The sequence below is a fragment of the Pleurodeles waltl genome, chromosome 3_2, assembly GCF_031143425.1.
Source record: "Pleurodeles waltl isolate 20211129_DDA chromosome 3_2, aPleWal1.hap1.20221129, whole genome shotgun sequence".
Classification (NCBI taxonomy): domain Eukaryota; kingdom Metazoa; phylum Chordata; class Amphibia; order Caudata; family Salamandridae; genus Pleurodeles; species Pleurodeles waltl.
In genome coordinates, this window is record NC_090441.1 from 184,950,863 (window position 1) to 184,977,379 (window position 26,517).

Genomic DNA, 26,517 nt, shown 5'->3' on the forward strand with positions numbered 1-26,517 from the left:
TGCCCCGCACCCAAAAAGACCAAGAACTCCCGAGTACAGCGGCTCTGTCCCAAAGAAACTTTCAAACAGGGACTCCCACCTCACTCCGTTTGTGCAATTCCTGACCCCTGCGCACCCGAAGCCCACGCCCCGTGTCCAGGTGGTCCACCTAGCAAGAAAGGGTCCCCAGGTGATTGGGAGCAAGAGCCCACCCTGGGTTGACCCCTTCAAGCCCCCACAACGACGCCTGCAGAGAGAATCCAGAGGACCCCCCTGACCACGAGCACTGGACGAAGATATCCAATGCCTAAAAGACACACTGCACCCTCAGCCCCCAGGCCTTGGAGAACTTGACTCCCAGTGCAGCATTGACCAGCAGGCAGCCCTCTGCCCTGTCCGACTAGTGGTGTGCCCGTGACACCCCCCTCTCACCCCCAAAACCTCGCCTGCAGCCTCTGAGTGACCCCCGAGGTCACCCCATAGACCAGCATTGGAAACCTGACATCCTGTTGGCACCCTGCACCCGGCCACCCCTGTGCGGCTGAGGGTGTATGTTTGGTGCTTACTTGTGACCCCTCCAGTGCTCTTCTAAACTCCCCTGGCCTGCCCTCTGAGTCACGGGTACTTTACCTTCGGGCCGACCGGATTTCGAGTACCCCCCTATCTCCATAGGAGCCAATGTTAATTTGGTTCCTCTTTGACCTCTGCACCGGACCGGCCCCGAGTTGCTGGTGGTGGGTGTCTGGGGTTAACTTGAACCCCCGATGGACTACCTAAAACCCAGAGATAGAAAATGTAAGTCTAATACTTACCTGTAAAACTGTTCACTCTTTTCTTCCACCAGGAACTGTTGAAAAATGCAGTGTCCACTTTTAAAATAGCTTTTTGCCATCTTAAAGAAAACTGTATACATGTTTGATGCCATTCAAAGTCCTGATTATACCTATGCAATGTACCTTTCATTTTATGTACTTACCTGCAAACTGAATCTTGTGGTTCTAAAAATAAATTAACAAAATATATTTTTCTATATCAAAAACCTATTGGTCTGGAGTAAAGTCATTGAGTGTGTGTTTCTTCTATTGCTTGTGCGTGTACATAAATGCTTAACACTACCCTCTGACAAGCCTAACTGCTCAATCACACTACCACAAAAAGAGCATTAGTATTATCTATTATTGCCTCTGTCAACCCTCTGGGAAACCCCTGGACTCTGTGCACGCTATATCTCACTTTGATATAGTATATACAGAGCCAGTTTCCTACAAGTATCATACATCAAAACAACTAGCTATACTCAGAGCATCAGCATAGGTTTATACCCTATCACCCACTCTGACACACTGTTTCTCAAGAAACTCCTGGACTTTAAAGTACCTGTACATAAGCCGCACTGCTTGCTGCTGCCCTGGGTTAAGAGCCCCAGCTTTCGGGATTACACTGAACAGCTTGTTGTCCTGGATTCTCATCTGATGAAGCTCACTGGGGTCAAACTCTCCAGTTTCTGCCCAGTACTCTAGCTCAATCTGCTGGTCTGCAGGATAGAGAAAAGCCCTGCAAAGTTAAGGAAAATAATAAATAACTGATATTGTACCAAATAATGACAACACAAACATGGATCATAGGCGAATCCCAGCAGCGACTACTGGGAGGGAGAAGGGCTGGTGTAACCTGAAGAGCATTCTGGACAGCTAACTCAGGGCCAGATGTAGGAAAAAAGGAAATTGCGACTTGCAATTTGCGAGTCCGTGCGACTCGCAAATTGCAACTCGCAATTTGCCATGCAGAAAGGTGTCTCAGACACCTTCTGCGACTCGCAATAGGGTCGCAAAGACCCACCTCATTAATATTAATGAGGTGGGTCGCAGTTTGCGACCCCATTGCGAGTCTGGGCACTCACGGGGATGGTGGCCTGCTGGAGACAGCAGACCACCATGTCTGTGACTGCTTTTTAATAAAGCAGTTTTTTTTTTTTTTTCCATCTGCAGCCCGTTTTCCTTAAAGGAAAACGAGCTGCACTTGGAAAAAAATACCGAAACCTTTAGTTTCGGGCTTTTTCAGAGCAGGCAGTGGTCCATAGGACCACTGCCTGCTCTGAAAAATATTTTTGTGTTAATTCACAAAGGGGAACGGGTCCCCTGGGGACCCCTTCCCGTTTGCGAATGAGTTACCATCCACTTCAAGTGGATGGTAACTGCGAGTTCATTTGCGACCGCTTTCGTGGTCGCAAATGAAATTGCATAGCGTTGTGAGTCGCAAATAGGAAGGGAACACACCTTCCTATTTGCGTGTCGGAAACGCATTTTGCGAGTCGGTTCCGACTCACAAAATGCGTTTCTGCATCTCGTAGAGGCTTTTGCGCCTCGCAAATGGCGTTTTTCGCCGTTTGCGAGTCGCAAAACCCTTGCTACATCTGGCCCTCACTGTACTACCACAAAAAGACACAAAATGTCACTGGATTGCATGACACAGACTATAATTTGTCTTGCTGCTGAAGAAAGACAAAGCACCAAACAGAAAAATATGTTACATGAGGTTCCCAAATGTTTTACTCTTGTCCTGTGGATTAGCAAACAACATCTAGTCAGATTATTGTTTTGACAGTAGTGGAAGTTATTATATAGGATTACATTGTTTTTGCTGTATTAAATATTTCCAGAAATGAATGTGGATATTAGGATTTGAAAGGTGATTAAATGTTCAAATTGTGAGTCCCACTGCCTTGGCCCAATCCACTACTACGGCCACTGACATACAAGAGTATCACTGAGAACCTGACTATGCACCAATGGCTAACTTTAGGAATGTGCACCATGGCAGCAATCACAGAAACACAGGTGTTGGCATGGAGAAAGGTTTCCCTACATGGTTCTGGAAAGCATGCATCCCTGCCATGAATTCACTGTAGAAAGTTGTGACTTTCTTGACCCTTAAATCAGCAAGCATGGCAATAATGCATTGCCCTGGAGAAACTTTCTGTGACTGGACATATGACCCAGAGCAGTGATCCTTGGTCAGAGGGGTGCATATATGCACATTCTTTGCCAAGGGTGACTACTGTCTGCTCAGTGGGCCCCTTTAAAACTAAGGAGTTTCCCCCTTCCCTTTTCTCGCCCATTGTTTTCTGGAAGGGCAACTACTACAGGTCAACAGATGGTTAATTGGGGCAACATTCTTTCCCTTTGTGCCCATGTTCTGGGTTTCTAAAGAGTGGAGACTCCAAGCCCCACCACACCATCCTGCTCACATTTCTTGACAAAGACTTTGGCTGGACCAGGTGTAGGTGGAGTAAGGAAATGGGCAGAAGTGCCCAGGGACAGGTGGAATCCAAGTTTCCATTTGCAACTTTAGTATAAAGATGGGACATTCTTTTCTGAACACAGGGTCTTTGAATTTTAGGGTTTGGGTACCCATTGGCAACCCCTCTTATTAGCTTCAGGACCAGTGGCCCGAGGAAAATGTGAACATTTCACCAGGAGAAATTGCCTGGACCAGAGTTTGAGGGAGAGAGAGGACTATCAGTTTGGAGGGGCATTGGAGGTGCCCTTGCACGAGGAAGATATTATTCTAAAGGAGAGCTACAAGAAGGTTCTCAAGAGAGATGAAGTGATGCTGACAATGTGACAGGAGGCCCTTTCCTGCACTGCTGGTGTCCGGGGGCCCCAAGGTGTTCCCACATTGTACGCAGTCACAGGGACACCCAAATGTGTCTCAATACTCTGTGACAGTAGGTCCTACCTGCACCACTGAGGTCCGGGGGCCCCAAGGTGTCCCCACATTGTAGGCAGTCACAGAGATGCCCAAATGTGTCTTGAGGCTCAACTGAGCATGGGTTCCGCCATGGCCATCTAGAGCCAAGAAGCAACCAAGCGCTAAATGATATCTGACAAAGGTTACACAGTTGCACCAAATTCCACTCTGCAACCCATTGTGGGCGCCTACCTTGTTTGGACTGTATTTTTTTTCATCTAGATCCGAACTAAAAAGAGAGCACTGTGACTCCGGTGCAAATCCTCTCAGGCAATGCTGGTACTGCAGACCTATGTAAGTGAATGCCTGTGCCACCAAAGCACAGCCCACGTCAATTTTGCCACTCGGTAGGCCATGATGGATGAACTGCACCCTTAAGTGCCACAATCTTAGCAAGGGACAATAACAAACCTCCTGGCTCTGGGTCTGACCATTAATAGGGCACAGGTAACCGGGACTCCACTATATATGTGCTTTGTTGACTTTAAAGCAGCTTTTGACTGTGTACCCCCAAATATTCTAAATGCTATAAAACTATTATACTCGGATACATTGGTAAAGGTTAAACGCAGGGATGGCACACATCTATCCAGGGCTGTCAAAACAGCAGTCAGTCTGAAACGAGGCTGCGTCCTGGCTTCGATACTTTTTAATCTTTATATTGAAGATCTCTCCACAAAGCCAAATAGTCCATCCGCCCACTCACCCCGAGGGGGATATCAGCTATCCAACATACTTTATGCGGACAACCTGCTCCTGTTAAGTAATACCATAGTAGGAATGTGTAAACTGATGGATAGCCTAGGACAGTATACTAAAATAAATGAGCAGGAGAAAAATCATAACAAAACTAAAATTATTGCCCTCAATCGCAGGCCCTCCAATCAACGCAAATGGTACCTAAATGGTAAGATAATAGAGGAGGTGGCTACCTATAGTTACCTAGGGGTCACAATAGACATGAGAGAAAATTATGCATGTCACAGGGAAGGGATAACGAACAAGGCATACTCACGTATTCATGCTTTTGGAACTCTAGCTAAGATCATTCATAGGCACTCCCTTAAGCCCTTAACAGCAGTAATGAGAGTAAAACTACTGCCAACATTGGCTTATGGCACTGAGATGATGAGGGGGATGGAGTCAACACTCTTGGATAGACTCCTGGTAAAATCATATAAGCACGTTTTCCAACTACCCAGAGCAGCTTCACCAGCCCAGGTCAGATTAGAATTCTCCCTAGTAAAGCAGACCCTAGCTAGACTGGCGGCATTTGTCAAATGCTGTCATAAGTTGCGGGAAAGCCCCTGATGGGACGCTGGCTAACCTACTATGGCAGGAAATCAACCAAGAAAGGAGCAACAGTAACTATAAGGAATATCTGGAAATAGGCCCTAAGCGGTTAGATCTGGCTGATGCTTGGTACCTGTCACTGTCTTGTTCCGTATTTAAGAAGGTTGTGAATAAATCAAGCAAATTGCATAGCTGGCTAGAAGACAGAGAGGAACTGGCCAAAAGGTCGCATGGCTGGTTAGTCCCTAAATCGCATACAATACATAGGAAATCATTATTAATGGGTGCACCCTACGCCCTGTGAATAAAAAAAAAATTTAAACTAAGGTTGGGGAGATGCCCACGTTAGATTTTTTGCCCATATGGAAGAATGAGAAACAAAATGCCAATCAGGAATGTCTATGCCACTAGGCCGTAGAGACATTGGAGCACGTGGTTTGCATCTGCCCAGCCCTGGTGACTCTAAGAAAAAAAAAATTGAAGAATGAATTTAACAACCTAGGGATCAGAACATGTAGACATGCCTTAATTGAAGCGCTCGATCCCAAAAATGAGATTCTAAACATTAGGCTGGTTCAATTTCTGGAGACCTTCACCTCACTTACCTCTGTACCCCCCAGAATCTTAGGGACGGTGTAGGGATTGTGTGCTAGTACAATTTTTATTAATGGCCCTTGTGGTGGCCAGGGGGTTAGGAACCATGTAAATAAGTGCCCAGACGTGCTTTTAAAATATTACACATTTGTAACCCCAATGGTGGTGAACATCTACAGTCATACGAGGGGCTCATGGGGCTCATAGGTCGCTATAATCACAATTGTAATGACGTTTGCACCTATAAACAGCCATCTGAGGGGTTTATGTGTCCGTTGTATAGACTTTGCCCTCTTACTATTCAATTATAATTTTAACCATGTTTTATATTTATAAATCAGCCAAATGAGGGGGTGTACGTATTATGTATTATTAAAAGTTATAATGTTTTGGATCATTCCATGGCGAGGGATGGCTTATGTGGTTTTAATTAACGAATAAACTAATATTTGACTGACTAGCTTAGTTGATCAGCGATGGTTGCAGCTGCGGACAGTGAATGAAAGATTAAGAACGGAGATTCAAGTTACTGTGCACTTTAGCATATGAGGGGGGGCGGTGGAAACTCACATTTTTAGAGAGAGGGAAAAACTGGGGCAAAAGAGAAAACATATACTGGCATAGCTAAAGCCGATGTTGACCCTACGCTTACCATTCCTGGCCCAGGCTTACCGTTCCCGGTACTGCCCAAGGGGAAACTACTCCTTAGGTTATTAGTGGTCTAGAACAAAAGCTACCTAGGAGATCTGTTCCACAAGAGATGCTGTTTAGACGCTGTGGAACATATGATTATTGCCCTTTATTTCTGTGAACATTATTATGTTGTGTGTAGAATGAAGTAATGTTTTGTTTTTCTAAACTAAAAGTACTGTCTGGAAAGAAAATGTAACTTACCCAGCAAGCATCTGTTCGTAGGCTATAGTGCTGTAGAGTCACATGCTCTGAATATTGCTGCCATCTAGTGTTGCGCTCGGACGTTGCAAGCTGTTTTTGTTCTACATTCTCCATAATGTGCACACAGAATGAACAGATTTACCAGGCACACGTTACCAAACACATGTACCCTTCAGGACATACAGTTCTTTTATTCATAGGTATTCTTCAGAACACTGTTAACGAATAGCCTTCCATGAAAAATGCAGATCAACCTTTGTTACAAAAGATTTCAGAGGGTTCTTCCCAAGATATAGGACCCTTTCGTATGCATAAACATGATGAGCATGTTTTTTTCTTGGAGATACTGACCAATCTACAGGTATTGTGCCTTTGTTCTCCAGCATCAGGAGGGCCACAAAGGGATCAGATCCCAGCGGAGCAGCTCCAAAGTTGAAATCCAGCATGACAGGCGTGTAGATTGAAGGACACTGACGTGTGCTGCAGGGGAATCAAGGAGGGAAGAAAAATATTTCAAATGATCTTACTATTAGACAACAGATATATCGGCCCCCAAGCACCAGAAAACAGTGCATAGTGTAGACATGAGGCCTCTCACCAAAGCAGTAATATATTATATGCATGAAGTCTGAGCAGCAGAATATGACACGTCTTACAGATATGAAGTGTAAGCAGTAGAGCAGGTCACGTCTTACAGATATGAAGTGTAAGCAGTAGAGCAGGACACGTCTTACAGATATGAAGTGTAAGCAGTAGAGCAGGACACGTCTTACAGATGTGAAGTGTAAGCAGTAGAGCAGGACACGTCTTACAGATGTGAAGTGTAAGCAGTAGAGCAGGACACGTCTTACAGATGTGAAGTGTAAGCAGTAAAGCAGGACACGTCTTACAGATGTGAAGTGTAAGCAGTAGAGCAGGACACGTCTTACAGATGTGAAGTGTAAGCAGTAGAGCAGGACACGTCTTACAGATGTGAAGTGTAAGCAGTAAAGCAGGACACGTCTTACAGATGTGAAGGGTAAGCAGTAGAGCAGGTCACGTCTTACAGATGTGAAGTGTAAGCAGTAGAGCAGGTCACGTCTTACAGATGTGAAGTGTAAGCAGTAGAGCAGGTCACGTCTTACAGATATGAAGTGTAAGCAGTAGAGCAGGTCACGTCTTACAGATGTGAAGTGTAAGCAGTAGAGCAGGACACGTCTTACAGATGTGAAGAGTAAGCAGTAGAGCAGGACACGTCTTACAGATGTGAAGTGTAAGCAGTAGAGCAGGACACGTCTTACAGATGTGAAGTGTAAGCAGTAGAGCAGGACACGTCCTACAGATATGAAGTGTAAGCAGTAGAGCAGGTCACGTCTTACAGATGTGAAGTGTAAGCAGTAGAGCAGGACACGTCTTACAGATATGAAGGGTAAGCAGTAGAGCAGGACACGTCTTACAGATATGAAGGGTAAGCAGTAGAGCAGGACACGTCTTACAGATATGAAGTGTAAGCAGTAAAGCAGGACACGTCTTACAGATATGAAGTGTAAGCAGTAGAGCAGGGCCTGTCCTACAGATATGAAGTGTAAGCAGTAGAGCAGGTCACGTCTTACAGATGTGAAGTGTAAGCAGTAGAGCAGGACACGTCTTACAGATATGAAGTGTAAGCAGTAGAGCAGGACACGTCTTACAGATATGAAGTGTAAGCAGTAGAGCAGGTCACGTCTTACAGATGTGAAGTGTAAGCAGTAGAGCAGGTCACGTCTTACAGATGTGAAGTGTAAGCAGTAGAGCAGGACACGTCTTACAGATGTGAAGTGTAAGCAGTAGAGCAGGTCACGTCTTACAGATGTGAAGTGTAAGCAGTAGAGCAGGACACGTCTTACAGATATGAAGTGTAAGCAGTAGAGCAGGTCACGTCTTACAGATATGAAGTGTAAGCAGTAGAGCAGGTCACGTCTTACAGATGTGAAGTGTAAGCAGTAGAGCAGGTCACGTCTTACAGATGTGAAGTGTAAGCAGTAAAGCAGGACACGTCTTACAGATATGAAGTGTAAGCAGTAGAGCTTGACACGTCTTACAGATATGAAGTGTAAGCAGTAGAGCAGGACACGTCTTACAGATATGAAGTGTAAGCAGTAGAGCAGGACACGTCTTACAGATATGAAGTGTAAGCAGTAAAGCAGGACACGTCTTACAGATGTGAAGAGTAAGCAGTAGAGCAGGACACGTCTTACAGATATGAAGTGTAAGCAGTAGAGCTTGACACGTCTTACAGATATGAAGTGTAAGCAGTAGAGCAGGACACGTCTTACAGATATGAAGTGTAAGCAGTAGAGCAGGACACGTCTTACAGATATGAAGTGTAAGCAGTAGAGCAGGTCACGTCTTACAGATATGAAGAGTAAGCAGTAGAGCAGGACACGTCTTACAGATATGAAGAGTAAGCAGTAGAGCAGGACACGTCTTACAGATATGAAGAGTAAGCAGTAGAGCAGGACACGTCTTACAGATATGAAGAGTAAGCAGTAGAGCAGGACACGTCTTACAGATATGAAGAGTAAGCAGTAAAGCAGGTCACGTCTTACAGATGTGAAGTGTAAGCAGTAAAGCTTGACACATCTTACAGATATGTAGTGTAAGCAGTAGAGCAGGACACGTCTTACAGATGTGAAGTGTAAGCAGTAAAGCAGGACACGTCTTACAGATATGAAGTGTAAGCAGTAGAGCTTGACACATCTTACAGATATGAAGTGTAAGCAGTAGAGCAGGACACGTCTTACAGATATGAAGTGTAAGCAGTAGAGCAGGTCACGTCTTACAGATGTGAAGTGTAAGCAGTAAAGCAGGACACGTCTTACAGATGTGAAGTGTAAGCAGTAGAGCAGGTCACGTCTTACAGATATGAAGTGTAAGCAGTAGAGCAGGACACGTCTTACAGATATGAAGTGTAAGCAGTAGAGCAGGACACGTCTTACAGATATGAAGTGTAAGCAGTAGAGCAGGACACGTCTTACAGATATGAAGAGTAAGCAGTAGAGCAGGACACGTCTTACAGATATGAAGAGTAAGCAGTAGAGCAGGACACGTCTTACAGATGTGAAGTGTAAGCAGTAAAGCAGGTCACGTCTTACAGATGTGAAGTGTAAGCAGTAGAGCAGGACACGTCTTACAGATATGAAGAGTAAGCAGTAGAGCAGGACACGTCTTACAGATGTGAAGTGTAAGCAGTAAAGCAGGTCACGTCTTACAGATGTGAAGTGTAAGCAGTAAAGCTTGACACATCTTACAGATATGTAGTGTAAGCAGTAGAGCAGGACACGTCTTACAGATATGAAGTGTAAGCAGTAGAGCAGGACACGTCTTACAGATGTGAAGTGTAAGCAGTAAAGCAGGACACGTCTTACAGATATGAAGTGTAAGCAGTAGAGCTTGACACGTCTTACAGATGTGAAGTGTAAGCAGTAGAGCAGGACACGTCTTACAGATATGAAGTGTAAGCAGTAGAGCTTGACACGTCTTACAGATATGAAGTGTAAGCAGTAGAGCTTGACACATCTTACAGATATGAAGTGTAAGCAGTAGAGCAGGACACGTCTTACAGATATGAAGTGTAAGCAGTAGAGCAGGTCACGTCTTACAGATGTGAAGTGTAAGCAGTAGAGCAGGACACGTCTTACAGATATGAAGTGTAAGCAGTAGAGCAGGTCACGTCTTACAGATGTGAAGTGTAAGCAGTAGAGCAGGTCACGTCTTACAGATGTGAAGTGTAAGCAGTAAAGCAGGACACGTCTTACAGATGTGAAGTGTAAGCAGTAGAGCAGGTCACATCTTACAGATATGAAGTGTAAGCAGTAGAGCAGGACACGTCTTACAGATATGAAGTGTAAGCAGTAGAGCAGGACACGTCTTACAGATATGAAGTGTAAGCAGTAGAGCAGGACACGTCTTACAGATATGAAGTGTAAGCAGTAGAGCAGGACACGTCTTACAGATATGAAGTGTAAGCAGTAGAGCAGGGCCTGTCCTACAGATATGAAGTGTAAGCAGTAGAGCAGGACACGTCTTACAGATATGAAGTGTAAGCAGTAGAGCAGGACACGTCTTACAGATATGAAGTGTAAGCAGTAAAGCAGGTCACGTCTTACAGATGTGAAGTGTAAGCAGTAGAGCAGGACACGTCTTACAGATATGAAGTGTAAGCAGTAGAGCAGGACACGTCTTACAGATATGAAGAGTAAGCAGTAGAGCAGGACACGTCTTACAGATGTGAAGTGTAAGCAGTAGAGCAGGACACGTCTTACAGATATGAAGTGTAAGCAGTAGAGCAGGTCACGTCTTACAGATATGAAGAATAAGCAGTAGAGCAGGACACGTCTTACAGATATGAAGAGTAAGCAGTAGAGCAGGACACGTCTTACAGATGTGAAGTGTAAGCAGTAAAACAGGTCACGTCTTACAGATGTGAAGTGTAAGCAGTAAAGCTTGACACATCTTACAGATATGTAGTGTAAGCAGTAGAGCAGGACACGTCTTACAGATATGAAGTGTAAGCAGTAGAGCAGGACACGTCTTACAGATGTGAAGTGTAAGCAGTAAAGCAGGACACGTCTTACAGATATGAAGTGTAAGCAGTAGAGCTTGACACGTCTTACAGATGTGAAGTGTAAGCAGTAGAGCAGGACACGTCTTACAGATATGAAGTGTAAGCAGTAGAGCTTGACACGTCTTACAGATATGAAGTGTAAGCAGTAGAGCTTGACACATCTTACAGATATGAAGTGTAAGCAGTAGAGCAGGACACGTCTTACAGATATGAAGTGTAAGCAGTAGAGCAGGTCACGTCTTACAGATGTGAAGTGTAAGCAGTAGAGCAGGACACGTCTTACAGATATGAAGTGTAAGCAGTAGAGCAGGTCACGTCTTACAGATGTGAAGTGTAAGCAGTAGAGCAGGTCACGTCTTACAGATGTGAAGTGTAAGCAGTAAAGCAGGACACGTCTTACAGATGTGAAGTGTAAGCAGTAGAGCAGGTCACGTCTTACAGATATGAAGTGTAAGCAGTAGAGCAGGACACGTCTTACAGATATGAAGTGTAAGCAGTAGAGCAGGACACGTCTTACAGATATGAAGTGTAAGCAGTAGAGCAGGACACGTCTTACAGATATGAAGTGTAAGCAGTAGAGCAGGACACGTCTTACAGATATGAAGTGTAAGCAGTAGAGCAGGGCCTGTCCTACAGATATGAAGTGTAAGCAGTAGAGCAGGACACGTCTTACAGATATGAAGTGTAAGCAGTAGAGCAGGACACGTCTTACAGATGTGAAGTGTAAGCAGTAGAGCAGGACACGTCTTACAGATATGAAGTGTAAGCAGTAGAGCAGGACACGTCTTACAGATATGAAGTGTAAGCAGTAGAGCAGGACACGTCTTACAGATGTGAAGTGTAAGCAGTAGAGCAGGAAACGTCTTACAGATATGAAGGGTAAGCAGTAGAGCAGGACACGTCTTACAGATGTGAAGTGTAAGCAGTAGAGCAGGTCACGTCTTACAGATGTGAAGTGTAAGCAGTAGAGCAGGTCACGTCTTACAGATGTGAAGTGTAAGCAGTAAAGCAGGACACGTCTTACAGATATGAAGTGTAAGCAGTAGAGCAGGACACGTCTTACAGATGTGAAGTGTAAGCAGTAAAGCAGGACACGTCTTACAGATATGAAGTGTAAGCAGTAAAGCAGGACACGTCTTACAGATATGAAGTGTAAGCAGTAGAGCTTGACACATCTTACAGATATGAAGTGTAAGCAGTAGAGCAGGACACGTCTTACAGATATGAAGTGTAAGCAGTAGAGCAGGACACGTCTTACAGATATGAAGTGTAAGCAGTAGAGCAGGACACGTCTTACAGATATGAAGTGTAAGCAGTAGAGCAGGACACGTCTTACAGATATGAAGTGTAAGCAGTAAAGCAGGTCACGTCTTACAGATGTGAAGTGTAAGCAGTAAAGCTTGACACATCTTACAGATATGTAGTGTAAGCAGTAGAGCAGGACACGTCTTACAGATCTGAAGTGTAAGCAGTAGAGCAGGACACGTCTTACAGATGTGAAGTGTAAGCAGTAAAGCAGGACACGTCTTACAGATATGAAGTGTAAGCAGTAGAGCTTGACACATCTTACAGATATGAAGTGTAAGCAGTAGAGCAGGACACGTCTTACAGATATGAAGTGTAAGCAGTAGAGCAGGTCACGTCTTACAGATGTGAAGTGTAAGCAGTAGAGCAGGACACGTCTTACAGATATGAAGTGTAAGCAGTAGAGCAGGTCACGTCTTACAGATGTGAAGTGTAAGCAGTAGAGCAGGTCACGTCTTACAGATGTGAAGTGTAAGCAGTAAAGCAGGACACGTCTTACAGATGTGAAGTGTAAGCAGTAGAGCAGGTCACGTCTTACAGATATGAAGTGTAAGCAGTAGAGCAGGACACGTCTTACAGATATGAAGTGTAAGCAGTAGAGCAGGACACGTCTTACAGATATGAAGTGTAAGCAGTAGAGCAGGACACGTCTTACAGATATGAAGTGTAAGCAGTAGAGCAGGACACGTCTTACAGATATGAAGTGTAAGCAGTAGAGCAGGACACGTCTTACAGATATGAAGTGTAAGCAGTAGAGCAGGTCACGTCTTACAGATATGAAGTGTAAGCAGTAAAGCAGGACACGTCTTACAGATATGAAGTGTAAGCAGTAGAGCTTGACACGTCTTACAGATGTGAAGTGTAAGCAGTAGAGCAGGACACGTCTTACAGATATGAAGTGTAAGCAGTAGAGCTTGACACGTCTTACAGATATGAAGTGTAAGCAGTAGAGCTTGACACATCTTACAGATATGAAGTGTAAGCAGTAGAGCAGGACACGTCTTACAGATATGAAGTGTAAGCAGTAGAGCAGGTCACGTCTTACAGATGTGAAGTGTAAGCAGTAGAGCAGGACACGTCTTACAGATATGAAGTGTAAGCAGTAGAGCAGGTCACGTCTTACAGATGTGAAGTGTAAGCAGTAGAGCAGGTCACGTCTTACAGATGTGAAGTGTAAGCAGTAAAGCAGGACACGTCTTACAGATGTGAAGTGTAAGCAGTAGAGCAGGACACGTCTTACAGATATGAAGTGTAAGCAGTAGAGCAGGACACGTCTTACAGATATGAAGTGTAAGCAGTAGAGCAGGACACGTCTTACAGATGTGAAGTGTAAGCAGTAGAGCAGGACACGTCTTACAGATATGAAGTGTAAGCAGTAGAGCAGGACACGTCTTACAGATCTGAAGTGTAAGCAGTAGAGCAGGACACGTCTTACAGATGTGAAGTGTAAGCAGTAAAGCAGGACACGTCTTACAGATATGAAGTGTAAGCAGTAGAGCTTGACACGTCTTACAGATATGAAGTGTAAGCAGTAGAGCAGGACACGTCTTACAGATATGAAGTGTAAGCAGTAGAGCAGGTCACGTCTTACAGATGTGAAGTGTAAGCAGTAGAGCAGGACACGTCTTACAGATATGAAGTGTAAGCAGTAGAGCAGGTCACGTCTTACAGATGTGAAGTGTAAGCAGTAGAGCAGGTCACGTCTTACAGATATGAAGTGTAAGCAGTAGAGCAGGACACGTCTTACAGATATGAAGTGTAAGCAGTAGAGCAGGTCACGTCTTACAGATATGAAGAATAAGCAGTAGAGCAGGACACGTCTTACAGATATGAAGAGTAAGCAGTAGAGCAGGACACGTCTTACAGATGTGAAGTGTAAGCAGTAAAACAGGTCACGTCTTACAGATGTGAAGTGTAAGCAGTAAAGCTTGACACATCTTACAGATATGTAGTGTAAGCAGTAGAGCAGGACACGTCTTACAGATATGAAGTGTAAGCAGTAGAGCAGGACACGTCTTACAGATGTGAAGTGTAAGCAGTAAAGCAGGACACGTCTTACAGATATGAAGTGTAAGCAGTAGAGCTTGACACGTCTTACAGATGTGAAGTGTAAGCAGTAGAGCAGGACACGTCTTACAGATATGAAGTGTAAGCAGTAGAGCTTGACACGTCTTACAGATATGAAGTGTAAGCAGTAGAGCTTGACACATCTTACAGATATGAAGTGTAAGCAGTAGAGCAGGACACGTCTTACAGATATGAAGTGTAAGCAGTAGAGCAGGTCACGTCTTACAGATGTGAAGTGTAAGCAGTAGAGCAGGACACGTCTTACAGATATGAAGTGTAAGCAGTAGAGCAGGTCACGTCTTACAGATGTGAAGTGTAAGCAGTAGAGCAGGTCACGTCTTACAGATGTGAAGTGTAAGCAGTAAAGCAGGACACGTCTTACAGATGTGAAGTGTAAGCAGTAGAGCAGGTCACGTCTTACAGATATGAAGTGTAAGCAGTAGAGCAGGACACGTCTTACAGATATGAAGTGTAAGCAGTAGAGCAGGACACGTCTTACAGATATGAAGTGTAAGCAGTAGAGCAGGACACGTCTTACAGATATGAAGTGTAAGCAGTAGAGCAGGACACGTCTTACAGATATGAAGTGTAAGCAGTAGAGCAGGGCCTGTCCTACAGATATGAAGTGTAAGCAGTAGAGCAGGACACGTCTTACAGATATGAAGTGTAAGCAGTAGAGCAGGACACGTCTTACAGATGTGAAGTGTAAGCAGTAGAGCAGGACACGTCTTACAGATATGAAGTGTAAGCAGTAGAGCAGGACACGTCTTACAGATATGAAGTGTAAGCAGTAGAGCAGGACACGTCTTACAGATGTGAAGTGTAAGCAGTAGAGCAGGAAACGTCTTACAGATATGAAGGGTAAGCAGTAGAGCAGGACACGTCTTACAGATGTGAAGTGTAAGCAGTAGAGCAGGTCACGTCTTACAGATGTGAAGTGTAAGCAGTAGAGCAGGTCACGTCTTACAGATGTGAAGTGTAAGCAGTAAAGCAGGACACGTCTTACAGATATGAAGTGTAAGCAGTAGAGCAGGACACGTCTTACAGATGTGAAGTGTAAGCAGTAGAGCAGGTCACGTCTTACAGATGTGAAGTGTAAGCAGTAAAGCAGGACAAGTCTTACAGATATGAAGTGTAAGCAGTAAAGCAGGACACGTCTTACAGATATGAAGTGTAAGCAGTAGAGCTTGACACATCTTACAGATATGAAGTGTAAGCAGTAGAGCAGGACACGTCTTACAGATATGAAGTGTAAGCAGTAGAGCAGGACACGTCTTACAGATATGAAGTGTAAGCAGTAGAGCAGGACACGTCTTACAGATATGAAGTGTAAGCAGTAGAGCAGGACACGTCTTACAGATATGAAGTGTAAGCAGTAAAGCAGGTCACGTCTTACAGATGTGAAGTGTAAGCAGTAAAGCTTGACACATCTTACAGATATGTAGTGTAAGCAGTAGAGCAGGACACGTCTTACAGATCTGAAGTGTAAGCAGTAGAGCAGGACACGTCTTACAGATGTGAAGTGTAAGCAGTAAAGCAGGACACGTCTTACAGATATGAAGTGTAAGCAGTAGAGCTTGACACATCTTACAGATATGAAGTGTAAGCAGTAGAGCAGGACACGTCTTACAGATATGAAGTGTAAGCAGTAGAGCAGGTCACGTCTTACAGATGTGAAGTGTAAGCAGTAGAGCAGGACACGTCTTACAGATATGAAGTGTAAGCAGTAGAGCAGGTCACGTCTTACAGATGTGAAGTGTAAGCAGTAGAGCAGGTCACGTCTTACAGATGTGAAGTGTAAGCAGTAAAGCAGGACACGTCTTACAGATGTGAAGTGTAAGCAGTAGAGCAGGTCACGTCTTACAGATATGAAGTGTAAGCAGTAGAGCAGGACACGTCTTACAGATATGAAGTGTAAGCAGTAGAGCAGGACACGTCTTACAGATATGAAGTGTAAGCAGTAGAGCAGGACACGTCTTACAGATATGAAGTGTAAGCAGTAGAGCAGGACACGTCTTACAGATATGAAGTGTAAGCAGTAGAGCAGGACACGTCTTACAGATATGAAGTGTAAGCAGTAGAGCAGGTCACGTCTTACAGATATGAAGAGTAAGCAGTAGAGCAGGACACGTCTTACAGATATGAAGAGTAAGCAGTAGAGCAGGACACGTCTTACAGATATGAAGTGTAAGCAGTAAAGCAGGACACGTCTTACAGATATGAAGTGTAAGCAGTAGAGCTTGACACGTCTTACAGATGTGAAGTGTAAGCAGTAGAGCAGGACACGTCTTACAGATATGAAGTGTAAGCAGTAGAGCTTGACACGTCTTACAGATATGAAGTGTAAGCAGTAGAGCTTGACACATCTTACAGATATGAAGTGTAAGCAGTAGAGCAGGACACGTCTTACAGATATGAAGTGTAAGCAGTAGAGCAGGTCACGTCTTACAGATGTGAAGTGTAAGCAGTAGAGCAGGACACGTCTTACAGATATGAAGTGTAAGCAGTAGAGCAGGTCACGTCTTACAGATGTGAAGTGTAAGCAGTAGAGCAGGTCACGTCTTACAGATGTGAAGTGTAAGCAGTAAAGCAGGACACGTCTTACAGATGTGAAGTGTAAGCAGTAGAGCAGGTCACGTCTTACAGATATGAAGTGTAAGCAGTAGAGCAGGACACGTCTTACAGATATGAAGTGTAAGCAGTAGAGCAGGACACGTCTTACAGATATGAAGTGTAAGCAGTAGAGCAGGACACGTCTTACAGATATGAAGTGTAAGCAGTAGAGCAGGACACGTCTTACAGATATGAAGTGTAAGCAGTAGAGCAGGACACGTCTTACAGATATGAAGTGTAAGCAGTAGAGCAGGACACGTCTTACAGATCTGAAGTGTAAGCAGTAGAGCAGGACACGTCTTACAGATGTGAAGTGTAAGCAGTAAAGCAGGACACGTCTTACAGATATGAAGTGTAAGCAGTAGAGCTTGACACATCTTACAGATATGAAGTGTAAGCAGTAGAGCAGGACACGTCTTACAGATATGAAGTGTAAGCAGTAGAGCAGGTCACGTCTTACAGATGTGAAGTGTAAGCAGTAGAGCAGGACACGTCTTACAGATATGAAGTGTAAGCAGTAGAGCAGGTCACGTCTTACAGATGTGAAGTGTAAGCAGTAGAGCAGGTCACGTCTTACAGATGTGAAGTGTAAGCAGTAAAGCAGGACACGTCTTACAGATGTGAAGTGTAAGCAGTAGAGCAGGTCACGTCTTACAGATATGAAGTGTAAGCAGTAGAGCAGGACACGTCTTACAGATATGAAGTGTAAGCAGTAGAGCAGGACACGTCTTACAGATATGAAGTGTAAGCAGTAGAGCAGGACACGTCTTACAGATATGAAGTGTAAGCAGTAGAGCAGGACACGTCTTACAGATATGAAGTGTAAGCAGTAGAGCAGGACACGTCTTACAGATATGAAGTGTAAGCAGTAGAGCAGGTCACGTCTTACAGATATGAAGAGTAAGCAGTAGAGCAGGACACGTCTTACAGATATGAAGAGTAAGCAGTAGAGCAGGACACGTCTTACAGATATGAAGTGTAAGCAGTAAAGCAGGACACGTCTTACAGATATGAAGTGTAAGCAGTAGAGCTTCACACGTCTTACAGATGTGAAGTGTAAGCAGTAGAGCAGGACACGTCTTACAGATATGAAGTGTAAGCAGTAGAGCTTGACACGTCTTACAGATATGAAGTGTAAGCAGTAGAGCTTGACACATCTTACAGATATGAAGTGTAAGCAGTAGAGCAGGACACGTCTTACAGATATGAAGTGTAAGCAGTAGAGCAGGTCACGTCTTACAGATGTGAAGTGTAAGCAGTAGAGCAGGACACGTCTTACAGATATGAAGTGTAAGCAGTAGAGCAGGTCACGTCTTACAGATGTGAAGTGTAAGCAGTAGAGCAGGTCACGTCTTACAGATGTGAAGTGTAAGCAGTAAAGCAGGACACGTCTTACAGATGTGAAGTGTAAGCAGTAGAGCAGGTCACGTCTTACAGATATGAAGTGTAAGCAGTAGAGCAGGACACGTCTTACAGATATGAAGTGTAAGCAGTAGAGCAGGACACGTCTTACAGATATGAAGTGTAAGCAGTAGAGCAGGACACGTCTTACAGATATGAAGTGTAAGCAGTAGAGCAGGACACGTCTTACAGATATGAAGTGTAAGCAGTAGAGCAGGACACGTCTTACAGATATGAAGTGTAAGCAGTAGAGCAGGGCCTGTCCTACAGATATGAAGTGTAAGCAGTAGAGCAGGACACGTCTTACAGATGTGAAGTGTAAGCAGTAGAGCAGGACACGTCTTACAGATGTGAAGTGTAAGCAGTAGAGCAGGACACGTCTTACAGATATGAAGTGTAAGCAGTAGAGCAGGACACGTCTTACAGATGTGAAGTGTAAGCAGTAAAGCAGGACACGTCTTACAGATATGAAGTGTAAGCAGTAGAGCAGGACACGTCTTACAGATGTGAAGTGTAAGCAGTAGAGCAGGTCACGTCTTACAGATGTGAAGTGTAAGCAGTAAAGCAGGACACGTCTTACAGATATGAAGTGTAAGCAGTAGAGCAGGGCCTGTCCTACAGATATGAAGTGTAAGCAGTAGAGCAGGACACGTCTTACAGATATGAAGTGTAAGCAGTAGAGCAGGACACGTCTTACAGATGTGAAGTGTAAGCAGTAGAGCAGGACACGTCTTACAGATATGAAGTGTAAGCAGTAGAGCAGGACACGTCTTACAGATGTGAAGTGTAAGCAGTAAAGCAGGACACGTCTTACAGATATGAAGTGTAAGCAGTAGAGCAGGACACGTCTTACAGATGTGAAGTGTAAGCAGTAGAGCAGGTCACGTCTTACAGATGTGAAGTGTAAGCAGTAAAGCAGGACACGTCTTACAGATATGAAGTGTAAGCAGTAAAGCAGGACACGTCTTACAGATATGAAGTGTAAGCAGTAGAGCTTGACACATCTTACAGATATGAAGTGTAAGCAGTAGAGCAGGACACGTCTTACAGATATGAAGTGTAAGCAGTAGAGCAGGACACGTCTTACAGATATGAAGTGTAAGCAGTAAAGCTTGACACATCTTACAGATATGTAGTGTAAGCAGTAGAGCAGGACACGTCTTACAGATCTGAAGTGTAAGCAGTAGAGCAGGACACGTCTTACAGATGTGAAGTGTAAGCAGTAAAGCAGGACACGTCTTACAGATATGAAGTGTAAGCAGTAGAGCTTGACACATCTTACAGATATGAAGTGTAAGCAGTAGAGCAGGACACGTCTTACAGATATGAAGTGTAAGCAGTAGAGCAGGTCACGTCTTACAGATGTGAAGTGTAAGCAGTAGAGCAGGACACGTCTTACAGATATGAAGTGTAAGCAGTAGAGCAGGTCACGTCTTACAGATGTGAAGTGTAAGCAGTAGAGCAGGTCACGTCTTACAGATGTGAAGTGTAAGCAGTAAAGCAGGACACGTCTTACAGATGTGAAGTGTAAGCAGTAGAGCAGGTCACGTCTTACAGATATGAAGTGTAAGCAGTACAGCAGGACACGTCTTACAGATATGAAGTGTAAGCAGTAGAGCAGGACACGTCTTACAGATATGAAGTGTAAGCAGTAGAGCAGGACACGTCTTACAGATATGAAGTGTAAGCAGTAGAGCAGGACACGTCTTACAGATATGAAGTGTAAGCAGTAGAGCAGGACACGTCTTACAGATATGAAGTGTAAGCAGTAGAGCAGGACACGTCTTACAGATATGAAGTGTAAGCAGTAGAGCAGGTCACGTCTTACAGATATGAAGAGTAAGCAGTAGAGCAGGACACGTCTTACAGATATGAAGAGTAAGCAGTAGAGCAGGACACGTCTTACAGATATGAAGTGTAAGCAGTAAAGCAGGTCACGTCTTACAGATGTGAAGTGTAAGCAGTAAAGCTTGACACATCTTACAGATATGTAGTGTAAGCAGTAGAGCAGGACACGTCTTACAGATATGAAGTGTAAGCAGTAGAGCAGGACACGTCTTACAGATGTGAAGTGTAAGCAGTAAAGCAGGACACGTCTTACAGATATGAAGTGTAAGCAGTAGAGCTTGACACGTCTTACAGATGTGAAGTGTAAGCAGTAGAGCAGGACACGTCTTACAGATATGAAGTGTAAGCAGTAGAGCTTGACACGTCTTACAGATATGAAGTGTAAGCAGTAGAGCTTGACACATCTTACAGATATGAAGTGTAAGCAGTAGAGCAGGACACGTCTTACAGATATGAAGTGTAAGCAGTAGAGCAGGTCACGTCTTACAGATGTGAAGTGTAAGCAGTAGAGCAGGACACGTCTTACAGATATGAAGTGTAAGCAGTAGAGCAGGTCACGTCTTACAGATGTGAAGTGTAAGCAGTAGAGCAGGTCACGTCTTACAGATGTGAAGTGTAAGCAGTAAAGCAGGACACGTCTTACAGATGTGAAGTGTAAGCAGTAGAGCAGGTCACGTCTTACAGATATGAAGTGTAAGCAGTAGAGCAGGACACGTCTTACAGATATGAAGTGTAAGCAGTAGAGCAGGACACGTCTTACAGATATGAAGTGTAAGCAGTAGAGCAGGACACGTCTTACAGATATGAAGTGTAAGCAGTAGAGCAGGGCCTGTCCTACAGATATGAAGTGTAAGCAGTAGAGCAGGACACGTCTTACAGATATGAAGTGTAAGCAGTAGAGCAGGACACGTCTTACAGATGTGAAGTGTAAGCAGTAGAGCAGGACACGTCTTACAGATATGAAGTGTAAGCAGTAGAGCAGGACACGTCTTACAGATATGAAGTGTAAGCAGTAGAGCAGGGCCTGTCCTACAGATATGAAGTGTAAGCAGTAGAGCAGGACACGTCCTACAGATATGAAGTGTAAGCAGTAGAGCAGGACACGTCTTACAGATATGAAGTGTAAGCAGTAGAGCAGGACACGTCTTACAGATATGAAGTGTAAGCAGTAGAGCAGGTCACGTCTTACAGATGTGAAGTGTAAGCAGTAGAGCAGGTCACGTCTTACAGATGTGAAGTGTAAGCAGTAAAGCTTGACACATCTTACAGATATGTAGTGTAAGCAGTAGAGCAGGACACGTCTTACAGATATGAAGTGTAAGCAGTATAGCAGGACATGTCTTACAGATATGAAGTGTAAGCAGTAGAGCTTGACACGTCTTACAGATGTGAAGTGTAAGCAGTAGAGCAGGACACGTCTTACAGATATGAAGTGTAAGCAGTAGAGCAGGACACGTCTTACAGATATGAAGTGTAAGCAGTAGAGCAGGACACGTCTTACAGATGTGAAGAGTAAGCAGTAGAGCAGGACACGTCTTACAGATGTGAAGTGTAAGCAGTAGAGCAGGACACGTCTTACAGATGTGAAGTGTAAGCAGTAGAGCAGGACACGTCTTACAGATGTGAAGTGTAAGCAGTAGAGCAGGACACGTCTTACAGATGTGAAGTGTAAGCAGTAGAGCAGGACACGTCTTACAGATGTGAAGTGTAAGCAGTAGAGCAGGACACGTCCTACAGATATGAAGTGTAAGCAGTAGAGCAGGTCACGTCTTACAGATGTGAAGTGTAAGCAGTAGAGCAGGACACGTCTTACAGATATGAAGTGTAAGCAGTAGAGCAGGACACGTCTTACAGATGTGAAGTGTAAGCAGTAGAGCAGGACACGTCTTACAGATGTGAAGTGTAAGCAGTAAAGCAGGACACGTCTTACAGATATGAAGTGTAAGCAGTAGAGCAGGACACGTCTTACAGATATGAAGTGTAAGCAGTAGAGCAGGACACGTCTTACAGATATGAAGTGTAAGCAGTAGAGCAGGACACGTCTTACAGATATGAAGTGTAAGCAGTAGAGCAGGACACGTCTTACAGATATGAAGTGTAAGCAGTAGAGCAGGACACGTCTTACAGATATGAAGTGTAAGCAGTAGAGCAGGGCACGTCTTACAGATGTGAAGTGTAAGCAGTAGAGCAGGACACATCATACAGATATGAAGTGTAAGCAGTAGAGCAGGACACGTCTTACAGATATGAAGTGTAAGCAGTAGAGCAGGGCCTGTCCTACAGATATGAAGTGTAAGCAGTAGAGCAGGGCCTGTCCTACAGATATGAAGTGTAAGCAGTAGAGCAGGGCCTGTCCTACAGATATGAAGTGTAAGCAGTAGAGCAGGGCCTGTCCTACAGATATGAAGTGTAAGCAGTAGAGCAGGGCCTGTCCTACAGATATGAAGTGTAAGCAGTAGAGCAGGGCCTGTCCTACAGATATGAAGTGTAAGCAGTAGAGCAGGGCCTGTCCTACAGATATGAAGTGTAAGCAGTAGAGCAGAGCCTGTCCTACAGATATGAAGGTTTAAGCAGCAGGCAGGACATTTTACAGACATGAGGAGCGAGATTCAACTGTATATACCTTAAAGGCACATGACTGAAGCAACAGAAAAGGCACATCTTACAGGCATACGGTGCAAGCAGCAGAGCACGGCACAAATCCTGCAGGCATGAGGTGTTAGTATCAGAGAAACATATATTTGTCTTTGCAAAGCACTGACCAGCCCCACAACCGAGGTGAAAGCGCACTCAAGAGTGGAACGTAAGAACATTATTAAAAAGAAAAATCACAGATAATATGCAAGTGAATACAGTATACAATACAATACCAACAAAGAGAAACATAAAAGGAAATAGCACAAAACAGCCGTAATAAAAAATACAATACAACATAACACAATGAAAGAAGAACCAGAGTACAACACAACACATCACACCTGAATACCACAATAAAGCAGACACAGAAACAACACAACAGAACATACAAAACAAAATAACAAAATGCAACAAACCACCATACAAAACAATAAAAGACCAAGGTAGAAAAACACAAAATCACTACCCAAGATGACAGCACAACGACACAATACAAAAAATACAACACAAGATAATACAACAGAATACCATATCAAAATACAAAACAACAGAGCTACACCAACACAGTAAAAGCACAAGTATTCACTATTCCAAGACCACTGTAATTTAACAACATTATTGAACACAAAACACAGTATCATAATACAACACAACAGCACATCACATAATCAATGAACTGCAGCAGCTGTGTTGCATTTAAGATGTTGTGCTGTGTTATTTTTTTGTTTTTTTTAAAGCAAACATTTTTAATAGACAAAAATCCAGGGAAACTCACATAAGCAAGGTTTAAAGAATTATTTTCAGGTTTGGAGCCTTTGAAGTTTTCCTAAACCAGCAGCTAACGAATTGTTTCCCTTCAAATTCTCCCTCCTCCCTGAGTCCAGTTTGGGACTTCTGGGAATGCCATTAGCTGGACTAGTCTGGTTGCACGGATGAAAGCATCTTTGGCATTCATATCTTTCAGGTTCTGGCCCCCAGCAAGGCACCAGTTGATTAAGGTATGGACAGTCTTTTCTATCAAAATGGCTCATATTTATTACAATTTGTCACTACTACAGTGCATGAAGACAATATCCTTAAGTGCAGTTCATAGTTGTAACAGCAGTTGCCACGCTTTGAATTCTTCAAATATTAATGGTGAAATACCTTCATCTGGAAGCTGAGCAGACAGCCATCATGCCCAGGCAGCCAAAGAAAACGTTTAAAGACAAGGCATGGTTGTGCAGTACAAATCTACTTCACCATTTATGGTAAAACTCTGTAAAGCCTTTAGTTCACAAGTGACAATTTGCGTACATGCCACTTATTGAGCTTCCAGCAGTTCACACCTTCGTACTTTCTCTGTGTCTATGCTTGTCATACAATTTTTTGACAAACTGGAAATATTTCCAGCATTACTATTATTAATATTACTATTGTAAATAATTTAACATTCATTTCAATGGGGTTTTATTTTACGTCCCTAACTTTATTATTTTCCAATGGGACAGGTTTGCATTACCAAGGTTGGCCACATGTGGTGCTAGACTTACTCCAACTGGAGTACTTTACTACTGTTTTTAGTCCCTGTTCGGCTATAGCAAGGAGAGAAGTACATGTTGTGAATAGCCATGGGCTTAATATTTTGAGGGTGGGTTAACGCCTCTCCATAAACCCCTCCATGGTCCTTCCTAAACTCCTGGTTATTACTACCTAATCCCCACCCTTTTATTATTAGGTATTTCCCATTTTCTAGCCACTCCCCTGTGTCCCTCCCACACGTATGTATACATGTGAGAAGACTCTGCAGTTAGGGCAGAGATCGCCGCACATCTACGTATAGGAGAGGCAGAGTGATAAACTTGCACATAGGTTTGTGAATAGTATTTTTTAGTATATCTTTTAGAACTACAAAATGTACTACAAACTGCAGTTTGTGAATAGGCCCCATAATGTTTAAGCAGCACCAGCATGAATTGCAAAAACATCTTGGGAGAACAAAGTTAAAGGGCAGAATCAGAGACATCGTACAAATATGCAGTGTAAGCCTAGAGCCAGTCACATCTTACAAGCATACAGTCTAAGAAGCAGGGCATACATTAAAGGCACAAGAAGTAAGAAGAACAGCAGGGCCTAATTTATGGTCAGAAAATTTAAAAATAAAGCAGCAGACTGGCGACATGAGACTGGTCCAATGTTGCCTGCATCTCCCTAAACCTGAAGCAGGCTTTTGAATCCCTAAATTAGTATCACATGTTCTGGGGCTTTTTGTGGACTTGGATTTGGCACCCCAACTGCTTGGATGGATTTGTCTATTTTATACTAACCCCACTGCCACGGTCTGGATGGACCACTACACTACAAAGATACCAGACACAGATGCTCCCTTTCCCCTCTGCTCTTTCTATTAACTATGGAGCCATTGATGGCTCTCCTTTTGCAGATGGCACAAGAATGCCTGAGACTGGGGTTCCCCGAGGCTATGACCGTCTGACCATACTCCCCGCTCGTCCCGCTGAGGGGATTCCCAGTGGGAGTCTAGGTTCGCACTGCCAGCATTCTAATGGGCGGTGGGGGGGCATTCAGCATTTATACTCTTGGCAACTTCTTTAATAATGGGGCACTGATGTCCTTATGGAACCTCCTTGATCTCCATGACCTCCTCTTGGAGACTCCTTGACTTATGCTTAGGGCAATGCTACAATGACACTGGGGGACCCAGGGACCCGAGCCAGCCCAAGACCCACTATTGCATGCCCTGCACTCGATGGGACATGGCAGGCTACTAATAACATGATTGTAACAGGCCTTTGAGAGGGACCCATTGACAGCATTACCCAAGCTGCGCAATACCTGGGAAGGCTCACTGGGACAAGCATTACATGACGCAGAACGGCTTAAGCCCTGGAATATCTCAATAAAATACCTCACAACTCCTTTCAATATATCCAGTTCAGTATCCTGCTCAGGGCCTACCTGACCCCCTTAACCCTTACATCGGCTGTACTCCTCTGACTCCGGATGAGTACCCTCCACTGTGAAATAGGTCCAGCAGATGCGACTCACATGTTCTAGAGATGCCGAGCACTAGGGAACTACTGTGACACAGCACTGTCTGACATAGTTTGAGTGATGGGGAGAGAAAGACTGGGCACATCACAACAATGTCTTCCAGGTTGTGTCCACGCCACAAAAATAAAAAGCGATGACCCACTTCATGGACCTCACCCTCCTGCTAGCAAAGAGGGCAGTGCGATGAGGTGGCAATCGGCAATCACTGCCTTGATCTCTTTCACAATGGAGAATGGAGGTAACCAAATGGGCGCAAGAAGAGAATACAACCCTTTGGAGGGAGGAAAGGTGCAGCCTGTGGAAATACCCTCTAGCTTCACACTAGAATGTGATTCTTCATGACTTTATTACTCACCCTGAGAATGACAATAGGCCAAATTAGATGCCTTCTCTGTCCATGTCAAAACCCAGTCCCTATGCCCAACAGAGACACACAATACACATTCCTTTACCCCACCCCTTCACTCCTAAATTATAAGGCCCCAAGAACACTCTAAAAA

At 44.1% G+C, this 26,517-nt stretch overlaps 1 protein-coding gene across 2 annotated transcripts in view; it reads right to left on the bottom strand.

Moving 5' to 3' along the window:
* CFAP65 (cilia and flagella associated protein 65) overlaps positions 1–26,517 on the bottom strand; it is a 433,505-nt gene that overhangs the window by 157,050 nt on the left and 249,938 nt on the right. For both annotated transcript variants that reach the window (XM_069227128.1, XM_069227129.1), the window contains exons 19-20: positions 6,862–6,990; positions 1,357–1,533 (exon numbers count right to left, since the gene is read on the bottom strand). In XM_069227128.1, coding sequence (XP_069083229.1) covers positions 1,357–1,533; positions 6,862–6,990 — 306 coding nt within the window. The remainder of the gene's footprint in view (positions 1–1,356; positions 1,534–6,861; positions 6,991–26,517) is intronic.